The sequence below is a fragment of the Ictidomys tridecemlineatus genome, chromosome 3, assembly GCF_052094955.1.
Source record: "Ictidomys tridecemlineatus isolate mIctTri1 chromosome 3, mIctTri1.hap1, whole genome shotgun sequence".
Lineage (NCBI taxonomy): Eukaryota > Metazoa > Chordata > Mammalia > Rodentia > Sciuridae > Ictidomys > Ictidomys tridecemlineatus.
The window spans coordinates 18,610,848-18,632,778 of NC_135479.1; the positions used below are offsets into that span (position 1 = coordinate 18,610,848).

The window sequence follows — 21,931 nt, forward strand, 5'->3', positions numbered from 1 at the left end:
TGCCAGGCGAGCGCGCTACCGCTTGAGCCACATCCCCAGCCCTGTAATTTATTTTTTAGTTGGATACAATACCTTTATCTTATTTATTTTTATGTGGTGCTGAAGATCCAACCAAGGGCCCTGCACATGCTAAGCGAACGCTATACCACTGAGCCACAACCCCAGGCGCCCCCCCCCCCCCCCCCCCCCCCCCCGCAAAGACTTTCTTAAACTGGTCTTCCTATTTGCACTCTTGCCCCCTACAGTTCATACTGCACACAGCAGCCAAAGTTGTTTTAAAAACAAATTTGGAGAGATGGGGTTGTGGCTCAGCAGTAGAGTGCTCACCTAGCATGTGTGAGATGCTGGGTTCAACCCTCAACACTATTTATGTCTAAATCAATCAATTAATTAATTAAAGATATTGTGTCCAACTATAACTAAAAATTTTTTTTAAAAAAAATTGGTGGGCTAGGCTGGGGTTATGACTCAGTGGTAGAGCACTCACCTTACATGTGTGAAACCCTGGGTTCAATCCTCAGCACCACATAAAAATAAATAAATTAAAACAAAAATTGGCGGGCTGGGGATATAACTCACTTGGTAGAGTGCTTGCCTCACATTCACAAGGCCCTGGGTTCAATCCCCAGCGCCATAAAAAAAAAAAAAAAAAAATGGCTGGGTGGGTGGCTTGATGTACACACCTTTAATCCCCAGTGACCAGGGAGGCTAGTGCAGGAGAATACAAATCCAGTCTGGGCAATTCAGTGATATCCTGGCTTAAAATAAAAAAGGGCTGGGATATAGCTCAATGATAGAATGCTCCTGTGTTCAATCCTAATACAAAACAAACAAACAAACAAACACAAACAAAAAAAAAAAAAGAAAGCTAGGCAGTGTGGTGCACACTATAGTCCCAGCTCTTGTAGTGCTGAGGTAGGAAGATCACTTGAGCACAGGAGCTCAATGCCAGCCTGAGCAACATAGTGAGACCCCATTCTCAAAAACAAAAAACAAAACCAAAAATCTCTGATCACTTCAGTTTTCTTCAGATTACTCTGGTACTTAAAATTTACCATGGCCATAGAGGATGGACCCTGCATCCTCTCTTTCCTTTTGCTCCACTCTTTCTAATCATTCACAGTGATCCAGATAAGTGATCTTTCTTTTGTTTCTTGAGCATGCCTACCACAGGGTCTTTGTACTTCTCATACATACAACTGGTTTTCTCATCTTTTAGGCCTCAGCTCAAATGTTACCTGACAGATAGGCCTTTCCCAACAAGCCTCCCAAAGAGGCCTCCTCCTACATCTCCTTGTTTGTTTACTGGTCTATTCTCTCTCCCAAAGGAAATACTTTCTTGTTCATTGCAGTAATCCCACCACTTAAAACTGCCCAGCATATATATGATAACCAAGAAAAATGGTCTGAATGAATGACTAAGTATGGCCCACAGGTCCAGGATGAGGGGTCTGCTGCTCCTGCTGGGCTCCAATTCCAGCCAGCCACATTAGCCCTCTATGCTTCAAACATACCATCTTCTCTTCTAGGGTCCATACACATACTGTTCTCTCTGCCTAGTTCTCTGGGGGAAGAGGGAGGCCCTGAACCCCAACAAAAAAAGGTCTCAATGTCATGTTTCTTTGGCAGCCTGGACCTGGATGGACACCTTCATACTCAGACTTGTTTCTTCCAAGCCAGGTTTTGCTAGGCAATCAGCCCCATTAAGACAAGGTCTGTGTGACTCTCTTGTTGCTGTAACCCTAGGGCCTCACCCAGAGCCAGAATCACATCAGTCCTTAGAGTTTATAAACTGGTGCTAACTGTGGAGACTGGGCCTGTGCCCAAAGAGGTCACCACTACAGAATAGCCCTGGCCAAGCACCAAATAAATAGTAAGTCCAGTGGTAAAGAAGTTTGGTACAAGGGGCTGGGGATGCAGCTCAGTGGTTAAAAACTTGTCTCGCATGTGCAAGGCCCTGGGTTCCATCCCCAGCAGCAGCAACACCACAACAAAAAAGTTTGGTATGACAATGGCCATGATGGGGGGTGGGATATGAGGAAAAAATTAGGTAAAGAGAGAAGAGCCATGAAGGTTTCTTGGGCATGTGCAAATTCCTTAGGGGAGGATGTTGTGGATATGTTTAGGTAAGAAACAAAGCAGCATCACTGGACTAGAGAGGTAGAAGACAAGAGGTAAGGAAGGCTGAGGCCATGCTGTATAAGTTCCTAAAGATATATCCTCTAGATCCAAGTTCAACCACCTTCTGAGTCTCTACAGATTAGTCCCACAGTAACCCAATATATTCCAAACTGAACTTGTCGTCCTCCTGAATCCTCTGCAGAGTTCCTCACTAGTTAAACACGGTTTAAAATGTTTTCAGGACCTCCTTCTCCTTTACCTGATACAGCTCAACCAATAATGAAAACCTACTGCTTTTCAGAATGATAAACTTAAAGTGCAAGTCTGCTCAAACAATTCCCTTTCAGGACTCCTCACTGCTTATAGGGTTAAAGCCCACAAACTCCTTGGTGCACACTTAGACCTGTATGATCTGGCCTGCTCACCTCCTGCAGTTTCCCCATCCATTCCTGTCCCCAACAGTCCCAAGAGTGATCCCTATTCTGAAGCTCACTGTTGGGATATCTAATGCTGTCTTGACCTTCTAGTTCACCTTCCCCTGCAAGAAGCCTTTCTTTAGGGCCAAGTGCAGTGGCACACCCGGGAGGCTGAGAGTTCAAAGCCAGCCCCAGCAACTGTGAGGCGCTAAGTAATTCAGTGAGACCCTGTCTCTAAATACAAATAGGGCTGGAGATGTGGCTCAGTAGTAGGCTGCCCCTGAATTCAATCGTCGGTACACGCCCCCCCCCCCAAAAAAAAAAGCCTTTCTTGACCAATTCTCTTACATCCTTTGCTGCTTCTTTCTGGCTGTCTCTGAACTCTGTGCATATCTTTTTTGTTTTTAATCACACTATTATGCAATTATTTTCCAACAAATCTACCTACCTATCCCACTAGATTGTACATTTCTTGAAGAAGCACACTGTCATATTTCATATTTGTATCCCAGCACCCGCAGCGCATTAAGAATAACAGCCAAACCGGAAGGGGTGGCTCACGCCTGCAATCCCGGTGGCTGGGGAGGCTGAGGCAAGGAGGATCTAGAGTTCAAAGCCAGCCTCAATAAAAGAGAGGTGATAAACAACTCAAGTGAAACCCTGTCTCTAACTAAAATACAAAATAGGGCTGGGGATATGGCTCAGTGGTCGACTTCCCCTGAAGTTCAAGCCCTGGTACCAAAAAAAAAAAAAGAAAGAAAGAAAAAAAGAATAACAGCCAAGATTTACCAAGCATTTACACTGACCTACAAATCTCACGCACTGGCTTATTAATCTTTATGGTTTTTATACCCACTGACAATGTTAGAAACTGAGGTACAGGGAATTCACTTGCCAAATCCATTCACATCCGACTCCTTGGAAAACTAAAAGATCCAATCATGGTCTCAAGTATGTGATTTCAGACTTTAACCCTATCTCCTGAGGAAAGAGGGCTGTCACACAATCATTCTAGGGCACCAGACAAGACTGATGGCAATGCCAGTCTAGGCATCTACTGCGGCTGAGAAAAGGTCCGTTCGTCCGGAAAGGTAAAGGGGACTGAAAGCGTGCGGAATGTGCACCCCCTCACACCCCGGTGAGTAGCACTGGGTCGTAGGAAGGGTCGGAGGAAGGGTCTGGCCAGTGTCAGGGAGGCAGGCTGACACTGGGGGGTCCAGTTTGAGTTCCGGAAGCAGGAAGGGCGAGCAGGTGTGGGATCTAAATTAGGATGAGAGCTGAAAAGGCGCTTCGCTCAGAAGAGCGCAGCTCGGCCTCCGCCCTCAGCGGTGGACCCTCATCGCGGGAGCTTGTAGGTTCACAGGCCTGGAGTGGGCTGAGACCCGCCCAGAAACCGGGAGAACGAGCGTGAACGAGCCTCTTCGGCTCCAAGGGTTTTCTGCCCTGAAGTCCTATCTACGCCCCACTTCAAATCCGTCCTCTTCTTAGAAGTGGCTGCACGCCTCGGGGTAAAAGTGGGGAGCGGAATGGAGGGGGGGGAGGAAAGAGCGGGGAGCCCCGAGGGAAGGGCGGGGGAGCCTGGGCCGGAAGGCGTCCCAGGCTCGGCTGGGAGCCGGCGCTCTCTTTCGACGCCACCCGCTGCCCCCGCCCCTGAGCCGGCCGGGACGGCACAACGTCTCCGCCCCCAGCGCACCGCGCACCTCACCTTGAACGCTGCCCCACCCACCCTCGTCCTATTGGGCCTCCGGTGCCGAGAAGACACAGCGATTGGCTGGGGTGGTCTACGAAGGCCCCGCCCATTTCTCCGCCCCCGTCCCTGTCCGCCGGTACTTTGGACGGCGGCGTGGCGCCCCTCCTCCCCTCCCGGTCCCCGCCCCCTGGAGCAAATGCTGCCGAGCTGCGGCCGCGGGGCAGATGCACGCGCTCGGGCCCTTCTAGCAGGCGCGAGCCGTCGCTGGGCGCGCGAAAGCGAAAGAAGGAAGTGGAAGGGAGGGCGAGGGCGGGGTGTTGAGGAGGGGCGGGAGGAGGAAGAGGAGGAGGTTGGAGCGCGCTCGCGCCTGGCCTCGCGCCCGCGCGGAGGGAGGGGGAGAGGGGAGCGCGCGCGCACGCTCGCGTTCTCGCTCGCTCCATCCATCCATCCTCCGGTCGCGGCACGCGCGCGCGCTCCGGGCTCGCGCCGCACCCCCCGCCCGGGAGAGGCGGGCTGGAGTGGGGGGCGGGGGGAGGGGCGCGCGGACGGCGCGCGGACTGCGCGCGGGCGGGGTGAGGTGAGGAGGAGGAGGCGGCGACGGGACGAGAAGGGAGGGGAAGGGGCCATGGCCGCCCGGTGAGGCGGCGAGGCGGGGGGGCGGCCCGACCCCCCGGCCCCGGGCCCTGGGCCCCGGGGAGAGGCGAGGACGGACCGACGGACATGGGGCTCCGGAGCAGCCGCCGCCGCCGCCGCCGCCGGAGGACGCGGCCCTGAGAGGCCGCCGGGCCCCGGCGCGGCCCCCCGGGCGGGGTGAGTACGGGACGGAGACGGGAACGGGGGAGGGGCCTGCGGGGGGCGGGGCCCGAGGCGGGGCTTGGGCCCCCTCCCCCCCAGGTCTGGGTCAGCGCCCCTTCCCCTCCCCCCGGGCCGACGCGGAAACGCCCGGCTTCCCCCGGCTTCCCGGCCCGGCCCGGGCCCCCTGCTCTCCCCCTGGCTGGGTCCCCCTTGGGCGGGGCAGGGCCGGCCGGGGAGGGGGCGCGGGGCCTTTGTTAGGGAGCCAGGCCCCAGCCCCCGGGACAATAGACACCCTCCCGGACTCCTCTCCCTGGCCGGCCGGGGCTGTCGGCAGGCGGGGACCAAGAGGGGCCGGGACGCGTCCCACTCTGCCCACTCTCTGGGGGTCGGTCTGTCCCGGCCCGGCGCTGGCCTCGGGCGGCTCGACTCTCCTCCCCCCAGTCGGTATGATGCAGCAGCAGTGCCGCAGGGACGGGGGAAGAGCCGCGGCCCGGCCTCCTACCCTTCCCAGTGCCCCTGGCTCGTTTGTCAGTTCCCACCCCACTCTAGGCCGGCAGCTCCTTAAACTCGTACCCACCGTTCAGAGGGGCCCCCGGACTATGGGCGCTGTTTCTGAATCCTTTGGTGGGGGTTTCTGGACTTTGGGGCTCTTGGAGAGACTTCCGGGCTGGTCCTGAGGGAGGGAGGGTGTTATCTAAAAGAAGAACAGGTAAGGGGAGTGCCCACTCCTCTAGTGCTAGCCCACAGGGCTGTACCCCCTTCTGCTCCAGGTGGCTGGAAATGCCCCTTTGACTCTGCTTGTCTGAGCTCTGCTCATCTCCATGCAGTGGCAGGCTTATTTCAAGGGAAGACAGTGGGGTGAAGGTTGTAGGGTCCTAGGGCCATTCCTACTTCTGGTAGCAGTACCCCCCCAAGTGGACATCCTGGCTGAAAGCAGAGGTGACTCTGAGGAGAGCCTTTAGGGAAGGGGGTGTCTTTAGGATTCTGTGCAGTTCTTTGCCACACCCTGTGGGTTTGCTTTGAGGCCTTAGAGTTCCTTCTCCTCCCCCTGCTGCATTGCACCATGGGTATCAAAGAGGGGTTTGAGTTTTGGGGACCTGGGGTGAGCTGCTGCCTCCTAGAAACCCACACTCTGATTGGCAGTAGAGACCAGGGCCTGGTCTCAGGCCTGAGAAGGACTAGGCTACCTCTGGTTTTTAGTCTCTGAGGGACTACCCAGGCTTAGTGGTCCTGGGCCTTGGGGAGGGAGATACTCTGATGCCAGGATTAAGCCCTGGGCAGTGAGGTGAGGAGGGGAAGTGGCAGTCTTCAGAGATACCTTGTACTCACATCAACACCCCCATCCCCATGTGTACAGCCGTGTTGCCGCCCGCTGTGCTATGAGCAGTCAGAGCTCCGTCTCCACAAGAGTTTACAAATGAAAATGGAGGAAATGTCTTTGTCTGGCCTGGATAACAGCAAACTAGAGGTGAGGGCTCCCCCACGTGTGCCTCTAGTTCTTTTTCTTGATGTCTCTACATCGCTATATCTGGCATCCACGCCAAAGAGGAATTTGGATAGTTAGCCTTGTTCCTTAAAGGGAATAGCCAGCTGAAAAGACCCAACAATTGGGGAAGAAGAAAGAATTCAAAATCAAGATGGGGAAAATGGCAAAGAAAGCATGATATTTGGCCAGGGCCAGGAGATTTGGTTGGCGAGAGTCACTGGCAGTCTAGAGGGCCATGACTCTTGTGATTGGATATTTTCCCCTGGGGCTCAGGCCATCGCTCAGGAGATATATGCGGACCTGGTCGAGGATTCTTGTTTGGGATTCTGCTTTGAGGTACACCGAGCTGTCAAGTGTGGCTACTTCTTCCTGGACGACACAGACCCTGATAGCATGAAGGATTTTGGTGAGCTTCAGGGTAGAAGGAGAGTAGTCTAGCTAGCCCTGCCCAAAGAATGCATGGAGGGTTCTTCTCTGGAAACTGCCTTAGATGTGGATCCTGGAGCTCCTGCTAGTTTAGGCAGGGGGTTTTGAAGAGGCCATGGGACCACGCATGGGTGGGTATAAGGAGAGGGTTCCCTGCCCACCCTGATCGCCACGCCTCTCCTGTCCCCAGAGATCGTGGACCAGCCCGGGTTGGACATCTTTGGACAGGTATTCAACCAGTGGAAGAGCAAGGAGTGTGTTTGCCCTAATTGCAGCCGCAGCATTGCCGCCTCCCGCTTTGCTCCCCATCTGGAGAAGTGCCTGGGAATGGGGCGGAACAGCAGCCGAATCGCCAACCGCCGGTGAGGATAGAACTAGAGCTGCTCATCTTTTGCATCCTGTAGGCCCCTAGGGCATTTGTAGAAAATAGAGGGTGGGTTGTTCTTGACTCCAGATGTTCCACAGTACCTTTAAAAGTTGTAGGCACCATAACTCTTTCTCTCCCCTACCTTTGGCAGGATTGCCAATAGCAACAACATGAACAAGTCTGAGAGCGACCAAGAGGATAATGATGACATCAATGACAACGACTGGTCTTATGGCTCGGAGAAGAAAGGTGTTTGGGGACCTGAGGAGTCTTGGGGGACACTGGGATGAGGTGGACAAGCAGGAATTGAGTATACATTGATCACAATTACTGTTATAAATAAGGGGGGGAGTGTGTTTTTGCATTTTTTAAAAATAGTCTTAGATTGAAGACTTTTAAAAGTAACCTTGCTTTATATCCTTTCACCCTCACAGCCAAGAAAAGAAAATCAGACAAGGTGAGAGCCGGGGCGAGCATGGGGGAAATTTGGGCGAAGGACAGATACCCTCCCCTTTGGGCAGGGAGTCCTCAGGTGTCTTGACTCAAGTCTGAGGTCACTGGTCGCCTCTGGGTTTGGGGGTGAGGGTGTGTCTGTGGTGGGCAGGGAGGCAACAGAGGCCTTGGCATGGGGGAGGAAATAATAGGCAGACAGGCCTCTTAATGGGGGAAAAGAGTAGGAATTTGAGGATATTCTTTGTCAAATCTTTTTTCCTTCCCTGGGTTCTCGGCTCCCCCTTATCGTTGCCCTTTCCCCAAAGCTATGGTATCTCCCATTCCAGAACCCCAATTCCCCTCGAAGATCCAAGTCTTTAAAACACAAAAATGGTAAGTGGGGCTGGAGCAACAGGGGTGCTGCTAGCTGTGTCTTCTGGGATTCATTGTGGGCCTGGGGTGGAGGGAGAGGTGGGGGATAGGGGTGTGGAGGGAGGGCCTATGATCCTTCTGTCACCCCCACTTCCTCTCTGGTTATTTTCAGGGTTCTCTGTCTGTACCTCTGCATCAAACACCCTTCCCCTTCTTTTTTCTTCTTCAGGGGAACTTAGCAATTCGGATCCTTTTAAGGTGAGTAGAGGCTGCCCCCCTTATGCTCTTCCTCATTGTCTTTATGAGGTGGTTGGGATTTGGATAAGTAGGATCCGAATGTTGACAGCCACCAAGTTGGGCTGTTTGAATCTTGTGTTTATTCTTTCTGCGTCCCACTCCCTTATCTGTGTACAGGTGGAATGAAAGGACTCATTGGGAAAACTGTTCTATCACAGAGGCAGGAATGGGAGGGACTAATCCTCTGCTCCGTGTGTGTGTGTGTGTGTGTGTGTGTGTGTGTGTGTGTGTGTGTGTGTATTTGTGTGTATTTTACTGGGCATTGAATCCAGTACCTCACATGTGCTAGGCAAGTGCTCTATCACTGATGTGCATCCCCAGTTTCTTGCTCCCTTTTTGTCTGTGGCTTCTTTACTTCTCTGACATGCACTTCTGGTTCTCACAGTATAGCAACTCAACTGGGATCAGCTATGAGACCCTGGGGCCAGAGGAGCTGCGAAGCCTTCTCACCACGGTGAGGAACTGGGGCTGGGGAGGCTGTTGGGAGTGGGCTGGAGCCATAGACAGGTCAATACCCTGGAGGAGGCTGGTGACAGCAGTTAGAGCCATAGAATTCTTACTCTAGAAGTAAGTTTCCTGGCCCACAGTGGTCTGGACTGTATTGACACCCTGGGGCCATTTCTGCTTGTGCAGTCTATCCTTGATGCAGAAGGGAGCATCTAGTATCTAGAGTAGGTTTCCTTCCATCCCTCCTTTCAGCTTATATTCCTCTTCCAGCAATGTGGGGTGATTTCTGAACACACCAAGAAGATGTGCACAAGGTGAGCACAGAACCTAGAAAGGGGTTCGGGGCCCCTCCTGCACACTCATGCTGGGCATGTGTCAGGAGTACCCCTGGACTTGAGCAGTGGGGCTCCCGCCCTTTCCCTCCCCTCCTTCAATGATCAGGCCTTAGGCTTCCATCTGGAGGCTCTCCGCTTACCCCTTCCCTGTTCCTTTGGCCTCTGCTGAGGGGAGGGGCTCTCCCTGAGTTCCTCAGGTCCTTCCCTATTTTGTCAGGGTCTGATAATTATGTCCCCACCAGGTCTCTGCGCTGCCCCCAGCATACGGATGAGCAGAGGCGAACTGTGCGGATTTATTTCCTCGGGCCCTCAGCGTAAGTGATCCTTTCAGAAGGTTGTGGGTTGTAGCAGGTTAGGATGGTGATGGTTATCCCTAAAACCCTTTTTTGACGCTTTCTCTTTCCAGAGTCCTTCCGGAGGTTGAGAGTTCCCTGGATAATGACAGCTTTGACATGACTGACAGCCAGGCCTTGATCAGCCGGCTTCAGTGGGACGGCTCCTCTGATCTCTCACCCTCTGATTCAGGCTCCTCCAAGACGAGTGAAAATCAGGGATGGGGTCTAGGTATGTGATACAGTTGGGACCCAGGAATTTTCTGTTCACACTCAACCGATTGACACCTCTCTTGCCACAACCCTATTCTCATCCCTTGTAACTTTTCTCTGCAGGTACCAATAGCTCCGAGTCAAGGAAAACCAAGAAAAAGAAATCCCATCTGAGCCTGGTAGGGACTGCTTCTGGCCTGGGCTCCAATAAGAAGAAGAAGCCAAAGCCACCGGCACCCCCAACGCCCAGCATCTATGATGACATCAACTGACTTGGGTGCAAGGGATAGCCTTTGGCTGAGCAGAGCCCTCTCTCCCAACCCCCACCCAGGTGGCATAGCCTGGCAAATGGACGGCTGCTGGGGGTTTGGGCTTGGGAAGTTTGGTGGGCCAGGCAGGCAGAGGATCCATTTATGCACCCCTGGGGGGTGTCAGGGTCCTCTGCAATAGAGCACGACCCCTCAGCGTGCAGGACTCAGACCTGGACTTATTATGCCTTGGACATAAGTTTGGTGGGGAGGCAGTTTTCCTATTTATTCTGTGAGTTACTGGATGTCCAGCTAGGCCAGGGGCCTGACCTGGGCACTGTGCCAGCGCACTGCCTGCCCCCCACCCCAGGAACTGGACTAAGCCCTGCCGAGGGGCACTGTGGCTACCCGGGAGGCTGTGGGTTAGAAGCTGAGCCTGGAGGGGGCCTCCCCTGGCTGCCCTCAGCAATGTGAATGGGTCCGGTGCTTGGAGCTGAGGGGCAGGGCTGGGTGTGTCCTGTCTGTGTGCAGCGTCCTATCAAGTGCCCCCAGTCCCAGGGGTGGCAGGCACAGAGTGCTCTCTGCTGAGGTAGGCGTCCAGAACTGCCACCGCCTTCCCTGCCTCACAGGGCAGCCCTTTCCCCTCAATCCCCGTGGGCCTCCTTGGCAGCAGGAGCTGTCCTTTTGTTGTTGGGTGCCAGGAAAGGGCCTCCAGCCTCTACAGCTTCAAGGAATGGGAAGGGGAGGGTAGGAGGAGGGAGCTGCGTATCAAAATGACTCCCCCCTTCAATCCCTCCCTGACCCAGGGCTGGTGAGGAGTGGGGCCCCAAGGTGAGAGGGAACGGTGCTGCTTTATTTGAAATGTTTTCTTACCTCATTCCCTGCCCCAGGAAGGGGCCCAGCCTCACCCTCCTGGGGTGGCCCCATGTTCCTCCTGCCCACCCTGTCCCACCGCCCTGCTGGGGCAGCCTGAGTTCCCAGCTGCTGCTTGCCACCCCTTCACCTTGACCAGCTTCAGTTCCTCTCAATGCTCCTGCCTCCAAAGCCTGCCCTGTTTCCCTTTCCTTCGCCGCTTTTAAGTTATTTATTCTGTATTTGTGGTTTGGGGCTCTGAGGAAAATCCTAATCTTGTGCCTCTCCCCTTTGCTAGGAGTAGGGTGGGAAGAGGGTGGTCTCTGTGCCCTGGGTTGTCAGTGGAGAGGGAAGGGGTATCATTGCCTCTCTGGGACTGTCATGCCAGTGTGCCCACCTGACTGGTCTACATCCTGAAAAGATGTACCATCCCACCTCCACGCGGGCAACACCACCCCTAGGAGCCAAGCTGGAGGACTGCAATCTGGGCTGGGAGCAGAGCAGAGCTGACTGACACAGGGATGGAGTTGACCCTGAGCCGAATTATCTGGCACTTGCTGGACATGTCCCCTGCCCTTCTCCCAGGAGGAGCCACTCCCACATTTGGGTAGCTAGTACCCAGGACTGGTTGGACTGATTTGGGTTAGGGACCCTAGAGGGTTAAGGGAACAACAGAGATAGGGCAGCAATACCCTGTCTGGAACCCCAGTCTCCCCCTGGGGTGGTTCTGATTGTGGCTGATGCCTGGTTACGAATTGGTTTTTAACCCAAGCATTGTGATTATTTTTTAAAAAGCCAAACCAATTTTGGCAGGAGTTAGAATAAATCCTGGGGCCTGGGCTCCTCTGGTCTTGGCCCTCCACAGCCTTTTCCCTCTAAGGGGAAGCCAGAGGGTGAGGAGGATCTCAGCAGGCCTCCAGCCACTTCCAAATGAAGTTTTGGGAGTTGGTTGAAGGTGAAGGGAGGAAGGCCTAGGGCCACTCTCCCTTCTGAGAGGCAGCTGTAGCTCAGGCCCTAACATACCCTTTCCCCTCTGGCCTCCCGCTTTCCCCCTCTGGTCAGAGGAGGGAGAAGTGGGGAGTAGTTTGGGAACTGGTTTATCCACATAACCTTCCCCAGTGTTCCTTGGCCCACCCTCAGGGCAGAGCCCCCTGCCCAGGCTGGGTAAGAGATGGGCTTGGTCCAGCAGGGACCCTGAGGGAGCAAACCCCTTCCCTTCTGGGGAGAGTGCCCCCTCTACCATGTAGTTGAACAGGGGCTAGGAGCTCCCCGCCCCCTCCCTCTAACAGCAGGCTGTGTGGGTTTCAATTCCCATCCTCCCCGCCCCGGCTAGGTGTCGTCCGCCCTGTATCCTATCATGTGTCTGAGTGTGTGTGGGGGGGTTCTGTACTAATTTCCATGGCCGGTGGCTTTCCCTTCCATGCATCACTCCCCCCCGCATGCCCAGGGGCCACCCGCCTGGCATTACCGCATGCTGGGGTCATTGGGGGAGGGGGGTGGGGCTCACGCTGTCCTGTGGTCTTGAGATTTTTATTTTTGCATATGTAATCCATCCTGTACAGGTAGCTAACTTTGTAAACGCTGTGTATTCTCTCTGCCCCCATGGCTGCTGGTGTAAATAAACTGCATCTCCCGTTGGTAGCTTGGCCTACCCACCCTCATTACCATGTGCAGGGGGCAGAGGAAAGCCATCCTCAATGTCACAGAAAGAGGCTCCAAAGCCACAAAATGGAACTTTTATTTAGTCAGACACTGACCCTCCATCCAAGTGTCCCAGAGGCGAGGGCCCAGGGCTGAGTGATGCATACCCAGAACTCGTCCTTGGAAGTCAGGCAGGGTAGGATGCTGGCTGAAAGCCAGTGCTGTCTTGCTTACAGCCTTAGGCCTAGGGTAGCAGCAGCTGTGGCCTAGCCTCTCCCAATGCTAGGGGCTTGGCCTTGTGCCCCAACCCCCTTCCTGACTGAGCTCTGTAGAAGACTCTTTAAAAAAAAAGAAAAAAAAGTGCTTTGAAAAAAGGGGGAACACCCTATTCCTGCTACAAGGGTAGAGGGAGCAGGTGGAAGTAGCTGGGTGCCCATAGGGTAAGCTGGCACAGCCTTCATCCCTGTCTCAAAAGACACTTGTCTAAGGAATGGAAGGATACTCCAGGATCCCTACAGAAGTATGCCAAGGGTCATGCTGAGCTGCCCTGGCAGTGGCTTTGGGTGCTGAGGGGTAAACATGCAAGACACAGGGCCACAGCTGGGAGGGTCTCAAAGCCTGGCCTTTCTGTTCAGCTTGGCCTTTGGCTCTGAGCTCTTTCAGGATTCTAAAAGCATATGAAGGTGATATCCTTGTTTCTACCTGAGTTGTGCTTGCACAGGGGGAACATCTGTACCCCTGTGGACATAAGGGGAGGCCTTACACCTGCCTCCTGTGTCTTATGGATGGGGTGCGCACCACATCCTTTCCACCCCTCCCTCCCAGGCCCTTGGGCCCAGCTCTGGCCAGGAAAGTGGGGAGGCCATAAAGGAGGAAGACCATGCCTTTCATTTTCTCCCTATGTCCTTATCGTCCATACATCCCAAATATGAGGAAGCTGAAGAAGACTGTGACACCCACCAGGGAGACAGTAGCAGGTGCTGTGAAAAACTGACGGTAATTGATCCGGAAGTACCAGACAACACCCAGAAGCACTACAAACACGGGCACCATGAGACTGCCCACACTGATGCCAAGGCTGGGTGGCTCAGTGGCCGAGGGTGCCAGAGAAGTTGAGGGGCCTGTACCAGGTGCCCCTGGGGGTGAACGGTGGCAGTGAATCACACAGTTGTCAGTAATGTTCAGAGAACGCAGTGTGCGTGCTGGATCTTGTAGCAGGCGGCCCTGGTAGATCAATTTCATTTGGCTCTCCTGTCCAGGGAAATATTTGCTGAAAGGATGAAAAAGAGAGGCTGAGGCATAACAGAGCAAACAGGCCTGGACCAACAAAGGTGGGCAAAGGGAAAAACTGATGAGTAGATTTCTAAGGAAGTCTCCTCTCCACCCTTGGTAGGGGCCAAATTTTATGACCCCTTGCTGCCCTCAATTCTGCACCAGTTTCCTCAGAGGAGGCAAAGCCTTGGAACATGGGACATGAGCAGCTTCCCACTTTTCAACCCACTCACCTCTTCAGGGCACCCACGGTGTCCTCTGGCCTGGCCACAGCCAGCTCCTCAGTATCATTGAGGAACTTGAGCCGCACGTTGATGAGGCTGGGGCTGGGAGAAAGGCAGGTGCTATCCTCAGAACTCAGCAGGGCTTCTGGACTGCTGTTCTCTGTGCCCACTTGTCTTTTGGACAGGCCTTGGATGTCAAGGAGATGCTCAAGACTGGACTCCACACCACCCCCAGCAACAGGTTCCCCTGTGGAGTCTCCTCCACCTTCGCCAGTCTCTTCAGTCTTCTCATCATTACCCTCTGATGGATGGGGAAGTTCGGTAGGCTCTGAGGTGTTTTGGCCTGCCACCAGCTGGTCCACATGCCCTAGGTGAAGGACGGATGTGTCGCCTGCTGACACAATAGTGCCCAGGAGCTGGTTGCTACCGCTGTCTGCTACGTAGGTAGAGAGCCAAGCTAGGACCAAGGCTAGAATCAGCACCACCACACCTGCCACCACCATCACCTCATTACCCACACCCTCAATGAGGGTGACATCAGGGAGCTCCATGGCCTGGCTGCTGACTGGGTCCACGCTGCAGGAACAAAGGGGAATAGCATCAGCAGAGCCAGAGGGGTTGCAATAAGGCTCCTAGTTTAAGTTTTGAACTAAGCCAGTCCTGAAAATAAGTGGAGTTCAGTATTCTGGGGTGGGGTGGGGGGGGACGACAAACCTACACAGGAATCACATGTATTTCATTTGGTACTCTAGACTTCCAACCTCAAGCTAAGGACTTGGCCTTGGGCGCTATTAGAAAACTAGCTCACAGATGTCATGCCCACAATTTGCAGATCATCAGCCTTCTCATCATTACCCTATGAGGAAAGCCTCATAACTTTACTGCTGTGTCTATTGCAACTGCTTTTTTTTCTTTTGGTCGTTGATGGGTAAAACATTTGCTTCTTTGAACTTGGAGTTTCTCTAGGATTTCTAACACTTAGTCAAGCAACTATGCCCCTTAAACAGCCTCCAACTTGACTGCTGAGAGAGAGACTTTTAAAAAGCCTGAAATACTTTATTTTGGAGCTCCTCTGGAGGTGTTATACAGTCACCCTTGTTGGACTGTCTCATATGAGCCCCATCTCTTTCATTGTCACAGTTCATACCCAAATATCAGGGGCCAAAGAAAACTAATCTACTGTCAACAGAAGAGTTAGATTACCCTAAAGGGTCAATTCTTTAGGAGCCATAAGCAAACAGTAACTCTGCCTCCTCTCAAATTCTCTAGCAGGCCCAGGGGAAATCGTATGGGACAAACACCAGAAACACTACCCTTCTGGGTCACTGAGGGCTCACAACTGCAAAAACCGCTGTCTACATGCAACTGATTTGGAAATGATTCCACAACAGCTCTCACTATCACTAACTCAAGTCTCTCATATTGTGAAGGTTCTCACTCTGCAGTTTCTTACTGCATGGTCCTTGGAATACCTATTTCTTCCCTTGGAGAATCTGTTTTCACAGCTGTCCCTGGGCAAATCCATCTGACCATTATCATTATCAGACTATTCTCACAGCACCTATAAAATTTCATTATACTTACCTACCGGTCCATTTATTAGACTTCTAGAATATAAGGCTCACATGTATTTCTCTTTGTAATTAAGAGCCCAGCATAATGCAACCGTAGTTACTTCAAAAATAGTTGTGGAACATATCAACATCTGAAGAGTTTACACATCCTGACTTAAGAGACTGACCCTGAAGTCAGAAAACAAAATGAAACTATAATCTTGTCTCTTACTGGCCATGTAACCTCGATCATCTTTCCCAGAGACTTAGCCTTCTCATCAGTAAAATGGGTTAAAAATAGTACCTACCTCATAAGGTTGTTTTGAAGATGACGTGAAATCATTGAAGCAAAATAATCAGCACAGTGCCTAGCACATTGCAAATGTTCAATAAACAAATGGTAGGAATTATATATCACTCCCACAACTAACCCCCGACAGTAAGAAGGTTAATGCCATTAACCGTGGTTTACAGAAAAGGAAACTGCGGCGGAGAGAGACGAGAAGGACTGGCACAGACACAGGGAACTGTCGTGGGGAAGGGCCGGGTAGGACCCCAAGTCTCCTGCCTCGGAGGCCTTTGCTTTCTCCTCAGCCTGTGAGCGACCCTGACCACGGTAAGGAGGGGTCCCGGACCCTGCCTTTTCTGAGGCAAAGACTCCGCGTCTGGGCGGTCTTATTTTCGCGGCAATGGAGTGAAGTCCATGAGCCCCTGAAGCCAAAGGGCTACCGGGTCCAGGCCGCAGAGCTCAAGCCCAGATCTTTCAGTCGATGATGGAGAGGGGGGTCACAAACCATCCACACCCCTCAAACTTCGGGGCGGGGCTGGGGAACTAGGGGCGGGGCTTGAGGGCGCGGGGAGTCATGGGAAATTAAAAGGAACTTGGACTGGTACTATACTTGGATAGGAAGAAGGTCCTCACCTGAAAAGTCCAGGCTAAATGTTTTGACTTCGCCAGGACAACCCCTGGACTCGTCTTCCCGTTCGGCCGGGGGAGGGGCGGGCAATCCTCGATTTTGCTCAGGGTCCGGTCTCTTCCGGCCTTTCCCGGAAGCTGTTAGAACTAGGGACAGGAAGTCCCTCCTCCGCGCCTTGCACTGATGACGCAAAGCTACGTAAGGCGTGTTCTTTAAATAAGGGACAGGTTTCTCAGAGGAAAGAGGGGCGGAGTCATTGTTGGCGGGATCGTGGCCCTCCCCACATGGCACGCCTGGTGGGCGGGGCCTTAGGCTGTCGGGAAAAGAGGCAGTGCCAAGAGGGGAGGAGTGAGTTGAGGGAGGTGTTTGAGAAGGGGCGTGGTTTCCCTTCTGGAAGGTTTGCTCTGGTTGGCGCTACTGGGTAAATCCTTTAAAGAAGTTTCCCGCTTCCGGGCTGATGGGATTCATTACTGTTCTGCAATGTGCCCCAAATTCTAGGATAGTGGGAGCAATTAGGTCTCGTCTTTCTGATCTCCAAGAATTCCTCTATGAGTCGGAGCACGCCAGCTGCTTGGAAGGCTGGTAGAAGGGTCGCAAATTTGAGGACAATCTGAGCAACTCAGAGAGACCCTGTCTCAGAATAAAAAAGGAAAGGGTCGGAGATGTAATTCAGTAGTAGAGCGCCCTCAGCTCTGGATTAGTCAGGAAAACATACAAGGAGACAAGTTATTTGTCATCCAGTGCATGAAGAGTGCGGTCCAGATAGTGTGGAACCTTGATAATTTCGGTAAAGCATTTCAAAGACAAAGGTTCAGCGCAGTCTTAGGGCCCAAGAAAAGCAGGAACCAAAAAAAGAAAAAAATTCAACTTATAAGAATTTTTCCAATTTATTTTTTTTCTAAAGATATGCTGAGGGATTTTGTTTTATGATGGATTATTTTTCCTTTTCTTTTCTTTCTTTTTTTTTTTTTGTGGTCCCGAGGATTGATCGTTGGGGTGCTTAACCATTGGGCAACACCACCAACCCTTTGTTTGTTTTTGGTACTAGGGATTGAAACCGGGAACACTTAAACACTGAGACACATCCCCAGCCCTTTTTAAATATTTTATTTAGAGACAGGGTCTAGCTAATTTGCTGAGGCTGGCTTTGAACTTGCGATTTTTTAATATGATAATTACTCATAATGTAAAATTTACGATTTTAGCTGAAAGTGTATCTCCGTGGTAGAGTGCATTCCTAGCATGATTGAGGCCCCTGAAAAAAATTTTTTTTCATCCCAGCACTGGAAATTTTTTTTTTAACATGTATACATGTAGAGTTAAAACTTTTTAACATGTACACTTCAGAGGCATTGAATACATCCACAACATTATGCACCCATCACGACTACTGTCCATTTTCTGCACCTATTAAATAGTAACTCCCCATTCCTCCTCTTTCTCTAGTCTGGTTTTTATCTGTAAATTTGCCTATTCGATTTTGCTTACTTAAGTGAAATCATGTAATATTTGTTCTCCCCCAACCCCGTTTTGTTTTTTTTTTAATATTTATTTTTTAGTTTTCAGCAGACACAACATCTTTGTTTGTATGTGGTGCTGAGGATCGAACCCGGGCCGCACGCATGCCAGGTGAGTGCAATACCGCTTGAGCCACATCCCCAGCCTCTTTTTGAGATGAGATCTGCTTTGTTGCCCAGGCTGCCTTTGAATCTCTTTCCTCATCCATCCAAGTAGTAGCAGGGATTATAAGCATATGCCACAAGCATATGCCACTGTGTCCATCAAGTTCATTGCTTTCTAAGATTAAATAATATTCCACTGACTGTATATACCATATTTAGTTTATCTATTCATCTGCTCGTGGACATTTGGGTCGTTTCTACCTTTTGGCTATAGTGAATCATACTATTATGAACATTATTATACAAGTATCTGAGCTTTTTTTTTTTTTTCCTCCGCCATACTGGGAACAGAACTCAGGAGTGTTCTACTACTGAGCTATGTCCCCATGCCTTTTAATTTTTTATTTTGAGACGGGGTCTCACTAAATTGCCATGGGTGGCCTCAAACTTGTGATCCTCTTGCCTCAACCTTCCAAATTGCAGGGTTTATGAGGTGTGTGCTACCACACCTGGCTTGTATCTGTTTGAGTCCCTGCTTTCACTTCTTTGGTCTGGCTTTTTTTTTTTTTTTTTTTTTCTCCTCCTAGTGGTGAGGATTGTAACCAGGGGCTTGGACTTGCTAAGCAAGTACTGTACCAATGAGCTGCACTCTGAGCCTTTCTTAAAATTTTGAGACAGGGTCTTACTAAGTTGATAGAGATGGCCTTGAACTTGCCAGCCTCTTTTCTTAGTCCGGAATTGCTGTGTACCACAATGACCTGCTGTTAAGGTCTTTGATACATGGTGTCACATTGTCCTCTGGGGAAATATATATCTAATTCCCTTATTCCCAGCTATGTGTTGAGGTACCCCTAAAGTTCCCTTCCCCAAAGATATAAGGTAGAGTCTAGAGAGGAACAGACTAGATGGGGGAGGTTTTAAGAGATGAGAGAATCCTAAGGATGTTTATATGCCAAGGAGGAGGAGCAGAGAAGGGAAAAAATGAAGAGAAAGGCAATTTGAGAAGGGAATAATTACTGAGTAGTGTTCTCTGGAAGTAGAGAAGGGTCCAGCAGGTGATTGGGCTTGCCCTGGGCAGGAGGTGGGGTATCTGGTCTCCCCAGGGCACTGGGCACCTGACCCATTCATTTGGGTGGATTTAGATAAACACACACTATGTTCTTCCCCTCCCCCCACTACATGGACTGACATCTGCCATAACATTACACTATATTTGTCATTTTTCATTATTGTGTCTTACCAAATTGCCTCCCCCCACCAAATCTATTTCAGATTACTTGATACAGATTTTCCCCCAGTACTGAACCCAGGATGTTGCACTACTAAGCAAGTGGTCTACCACTGTGCTACATCCTCAGCCCACTGATAAAGACTTATTAAGTGAATGATGGTTAGATTCAGCAAAGTTGTGGGAAGAGGTGGGGAACTTGAGAGACTTCTGTCATCTACTGGCCAGAGGCAATGTCTCAAGATAGACTTGGCAGTGAGGTGAAATAGATGGAAAGAAGAAGGAAAGACTTGTTAGGGCTGGAGACATACTCAGAATGCCAGCACCTGGGATGAAGGGTTGGAAAAGTGAACAAAGCTGACAAGTTGATAGAGATGGCCTTGAACTTGCCAGCCTCCTTTTTCAGTCCAGAGTGTGAGAGTTTGAGGAGTGTGTCCAGCAAAAGAAGAAGAGGTAGCTGACTTAAAGGTGTCTTGAAAGAGGAGATTTTAGGGTTGGGTTTTTGGGGTGGAGAAATTGCAAGAGGAAAGCAAGAAAAGAAAGAAGTAGGCTTCTTTATATATAAATATAACAATTCTATATATAAACATGTTTCTATTTCCTCTATATAAATATAACAATTATATTTAAAACTAAGCTTTTTGTTTTTGTTTCATTATCAGGGATTGAACCCAGGGGTGCTTAACCACTGAGACACATCCAGAACCCTTTTAATCTTTTGAGACAGGGTCTCACTGAGTTGCTTAGGGCCTCATTAAGTTGCTGAGTCTGCCATGTGACCAGCGCTGGCTTCATGAGTAAATGCTAGGGAGTTTTAAATTAAGGAGATGAGACTCTTATTGCCTTTAACACCAGCTCGTAGATGGCTTCTCCTAGCTCCCACCTCCAGCCACCTAATGCTGTAGCGGGGTTTACAGAAGAGACTAGTGAGAGAGAGAGAACACGCTAGGGAGTGGGCTTTTATTGGGGAACCAAAAATTCCAGGGAAAATCCCATCCAGTGAAGGTTAAGGGGGGGCAGCATCCCAAGGTCAGGGGTGACAATTGGGTCTTCGGGGCAGTGGCCAGGCATGCCTCTGCAAGGACAAGCCCTCAGACCTAGAGAAGGGTGGGGAATAGCTCTGACACAGCTGTGTCTAAGCGCCTCTCACCCAGCCAGGGAGGTAACTCAAATCATGTGCGAGGATGGCCTCCCACAGCTGAGGCTGGCTTTGAACTTGTGATTCTCCTGCCTCAGACTCCTAAGCCAAGGGGATTACAGGCATACACCACCGTGCCCAGTTTGACAGACTATTTTAACGGATCCTTGGACATTTTAATGAGATGTTATTTTTATTAACTATTGAACTTAAGCATTTTTATGCCTTTATGTACAATTATAATAGCTATCGAATGGTGAATATATCTCTAAATCCTGCCTTAAATGCTTTTAGTGAATGCATTTTATTAAAAAATAGGACTGAGAATGGATATAGGTCAATAGTAGAGCATTTGCGTAGCATGTGTGAGGCCCTGAGTTCAATCCTCAGCCCCACAAAAAAAGAAAAAGAAAAAATATATACAGAGAAATGTATATGAGTGTGTGTATAACTTCAGAAGAATTCATAGATATCCATTTTAAAAAAAACAAAACTCAAATACCACAATAAAAAAATCCATCAGGTCAGTCCCTCTCCCTCTCCCCTCTCTAAAGGGGAATTCTTGGTCACCAAACTTCCAGGTTTTTTTTCTATTTTATTCTCATAGAGTTTCGTTTTGTTTGCTGTACATATCATATTCCAGACTGTTTTTGTCTCCTTAACAACAGTCTTGGAAATCTTTCCAAAGCAATACACATGCTGGTCAGTTGGAATTCTTTCCCAGTTCTATCTTGCTATGACTACTACCTTTTGTAAAGGCTAAATTGTATTCCATAGTATGGTACCCACATTGGGTTGCTCAAGCAATGCTGAGATGACTATTGTGGTAAATGCTCACCTTTTATGTAAATGGGGAGCAGTGTTTACAGATACTGCCAAATTGCTGGCCAGAGAAGTAACAGGATTTGCAAGAATCCATTTCTCCATCTCTTGTTATCATTATTATTTTTTTGGGGGGGTGGCGTATACTGGGGATTGAACCCAGGGGCACTTATCCACTGAGCCACATCTCCAGCCCTTTTTATTTTTTATTTTGAGATGGGGTCTCGCTAAGTTGCTGAGGCTGGCTTTGAACTTGTGATCCTCCTGCCTCAGTTTCCTAAGTCACTGGGATTACAGATGTGCACCAAAAAGCCCTGCTCATTTTTAATTTTTTCCAGTACTAGGGATTTAACCCAGGGCCTGGGGAATACTAAGCAAACACTCTACCACTGAGCTTCATCCACCCCTTTATTTCTTCATCTCTTCACCGGCACTGCATACTACCAATCTTTAAATTTTTTTCCAAACCAGTGAGGGAATGATAATGTTTTATTTGAATCTGTATTTCCCTGGTTGCTGGTGAGGTAAAGCATCAAAATTCATTTATTGACAGGTATGTGAGTGTCTACTCTCTGAAAGGCACTGAGTCAGCAATGGTGGATAAACTGGGTACAGTTAGCTCATGCCTATAATCCCAGCCAATTGGGGAAGCTGAGGCAGGAGGATTGCACCTTTGAGGCTAACC

The 21,931-nt window shown here is 50.6% G+C and overlaps 2 protein-coding genes across 9 annotated transcripts; one reads left to right on the top strand and one right to left on the bottom strand.

Annotated features, from left to right (window-relative positions):
- The first annotated feature begins 4,786 nt into the window (after window positions 1-4,786).
- On the top strand, window positions 4,787-12,470 carry Atxn7l3 (ataxin 7 like 3). Of its 6 annotated transcripts, none has more exons than XM_078041037.1 (13): window positions 4,787-5,037; window positions 6,380-6,490; window positions 6,782-6,914; window positions 7,125-7,296; window positions 7,453-7,550; window positions 7,736-7,758; window positions 8,060-8,126; window positions 8,278-8,363; window positions 8,788-8,856; window positions 9,120-9,163; window positions 9,427-9,498; window positions 9,591-9,748; window positions 9,853-12,470. In XM_078041037.1, exons 2-13 carry the CDS (start codon window positions 6,440-6,442, stop codon window positions 9,999-10,001), a joined length of 1,122 nt encoding a protein of 373 aa, XP_077897163.1. In that variant the 5' UTR covers window positions 4,787-5,037; window positions 6,380-6,439; the 3' UTR covers window positions 10,002-12,470. The 6 variants fall into 6 exon arrangements, with proteins under 6 accessions (XP_077897163.1, XP_077897167.1, XP_077897168.1 ...); XM_078041041.1 differs by having other exon boundaries at window positions 4,788-5,037; window positions 8,081-8,126; XM_078041042.1 differs by having other exon boundaries at window positions 4,790-5,037; window positions 8,335-8,363.
- A 79-nt stretch (window positions 12,471-12,549) lies between these two features.
- Window positions 12,550-16,602, bottom strand: Tmub2 (transmembrane and ubiquitin like domain containing 2). 3 transcript variants are annotated; one of them, XM_013359878.4, is made up of 4 exons: window positions 16,442-16,593; window positions 15,828-15,887; window positions 13,976-14,542; window positions 12,550-13,740 (listed from the first exon to the last, which is right to left on the bottom strand). In XM_013359878.4, the coding sequence occupies exons 2-4, from the start codon at window positions 15,860-15,862 to the stop codon at window positions 13,377-13,379; spliced, it is 966 nt and encodes a 321-aa protein (XP_013215332.2). In that variant the 5' UTR covers window positions 15,863-15,887; window positions 16,442-16,593; the 3' UTR covers window positions 12,550-13,376. The 3 variants fall into 3 exon arrangements, with proteins under 3 accessions (XP_013215332.2, XP_013215333.2, XP_005328163.2); XM_013359879.4 differs by lacking the exon at window positions 15,828-15,887 and having other exon boundaries at window positions 16,442-16,602; XM_005328106.5 differs by lacking the exon at window positions 16,442-16,593 and having other exon boundaries at window positions 15,828-16,414.
- Between the last annotated feature and the right edge of the window lie 5,329 nt (window positions 16,603-21,931).

Excerpts from the sequence above, each read along its gene's own strand:
- Atxn7l3 (XM_078041037.1), top strand. The coding sequence starts at position 6,440 with ATGAAAATGGAGGAAATGTCTTTGTCTGGCCTGGATAACAGCAAACTA. Across the intron at positions 8,364-8,787 it reads GCAATTCGGATCCTTTTAAG|TATAGCAACTCAACTGGGAT; the intron begins GTGAGTAGAGGC and ends TGGTTCTCACAG. Across the intron at positions 9,749-9,852 it reads AAATCAGGGATGGGGTCTAG|GTACCAATAGCTCCGAGTCA; the intron begins GTATGTGATACA and ends TTTTCTCTGCAG.
- Tmub2 (XM_013359878.4), bottom strand. The coding sequence starts at position 15,862 with ATGATTTCACGTCATCTTCAAAACAACCTTATGAG. Across the intron at positions 14,543-15,827 it reads CTTCAAAACAACCTTATGAG|CGTGGACCCAGTCAGCAGCC; the intron begins GTAGGTACTATT and ends TTGTTCCTGCAG. Across the intron at positions 13,741-13,975 it reads ACCGTGGGTGCCCTGAAGAG|CAAATATTTCCCTGGACAGG; the intron begins GTGAGTGGGTTG and ends TCATCCTTTCAG.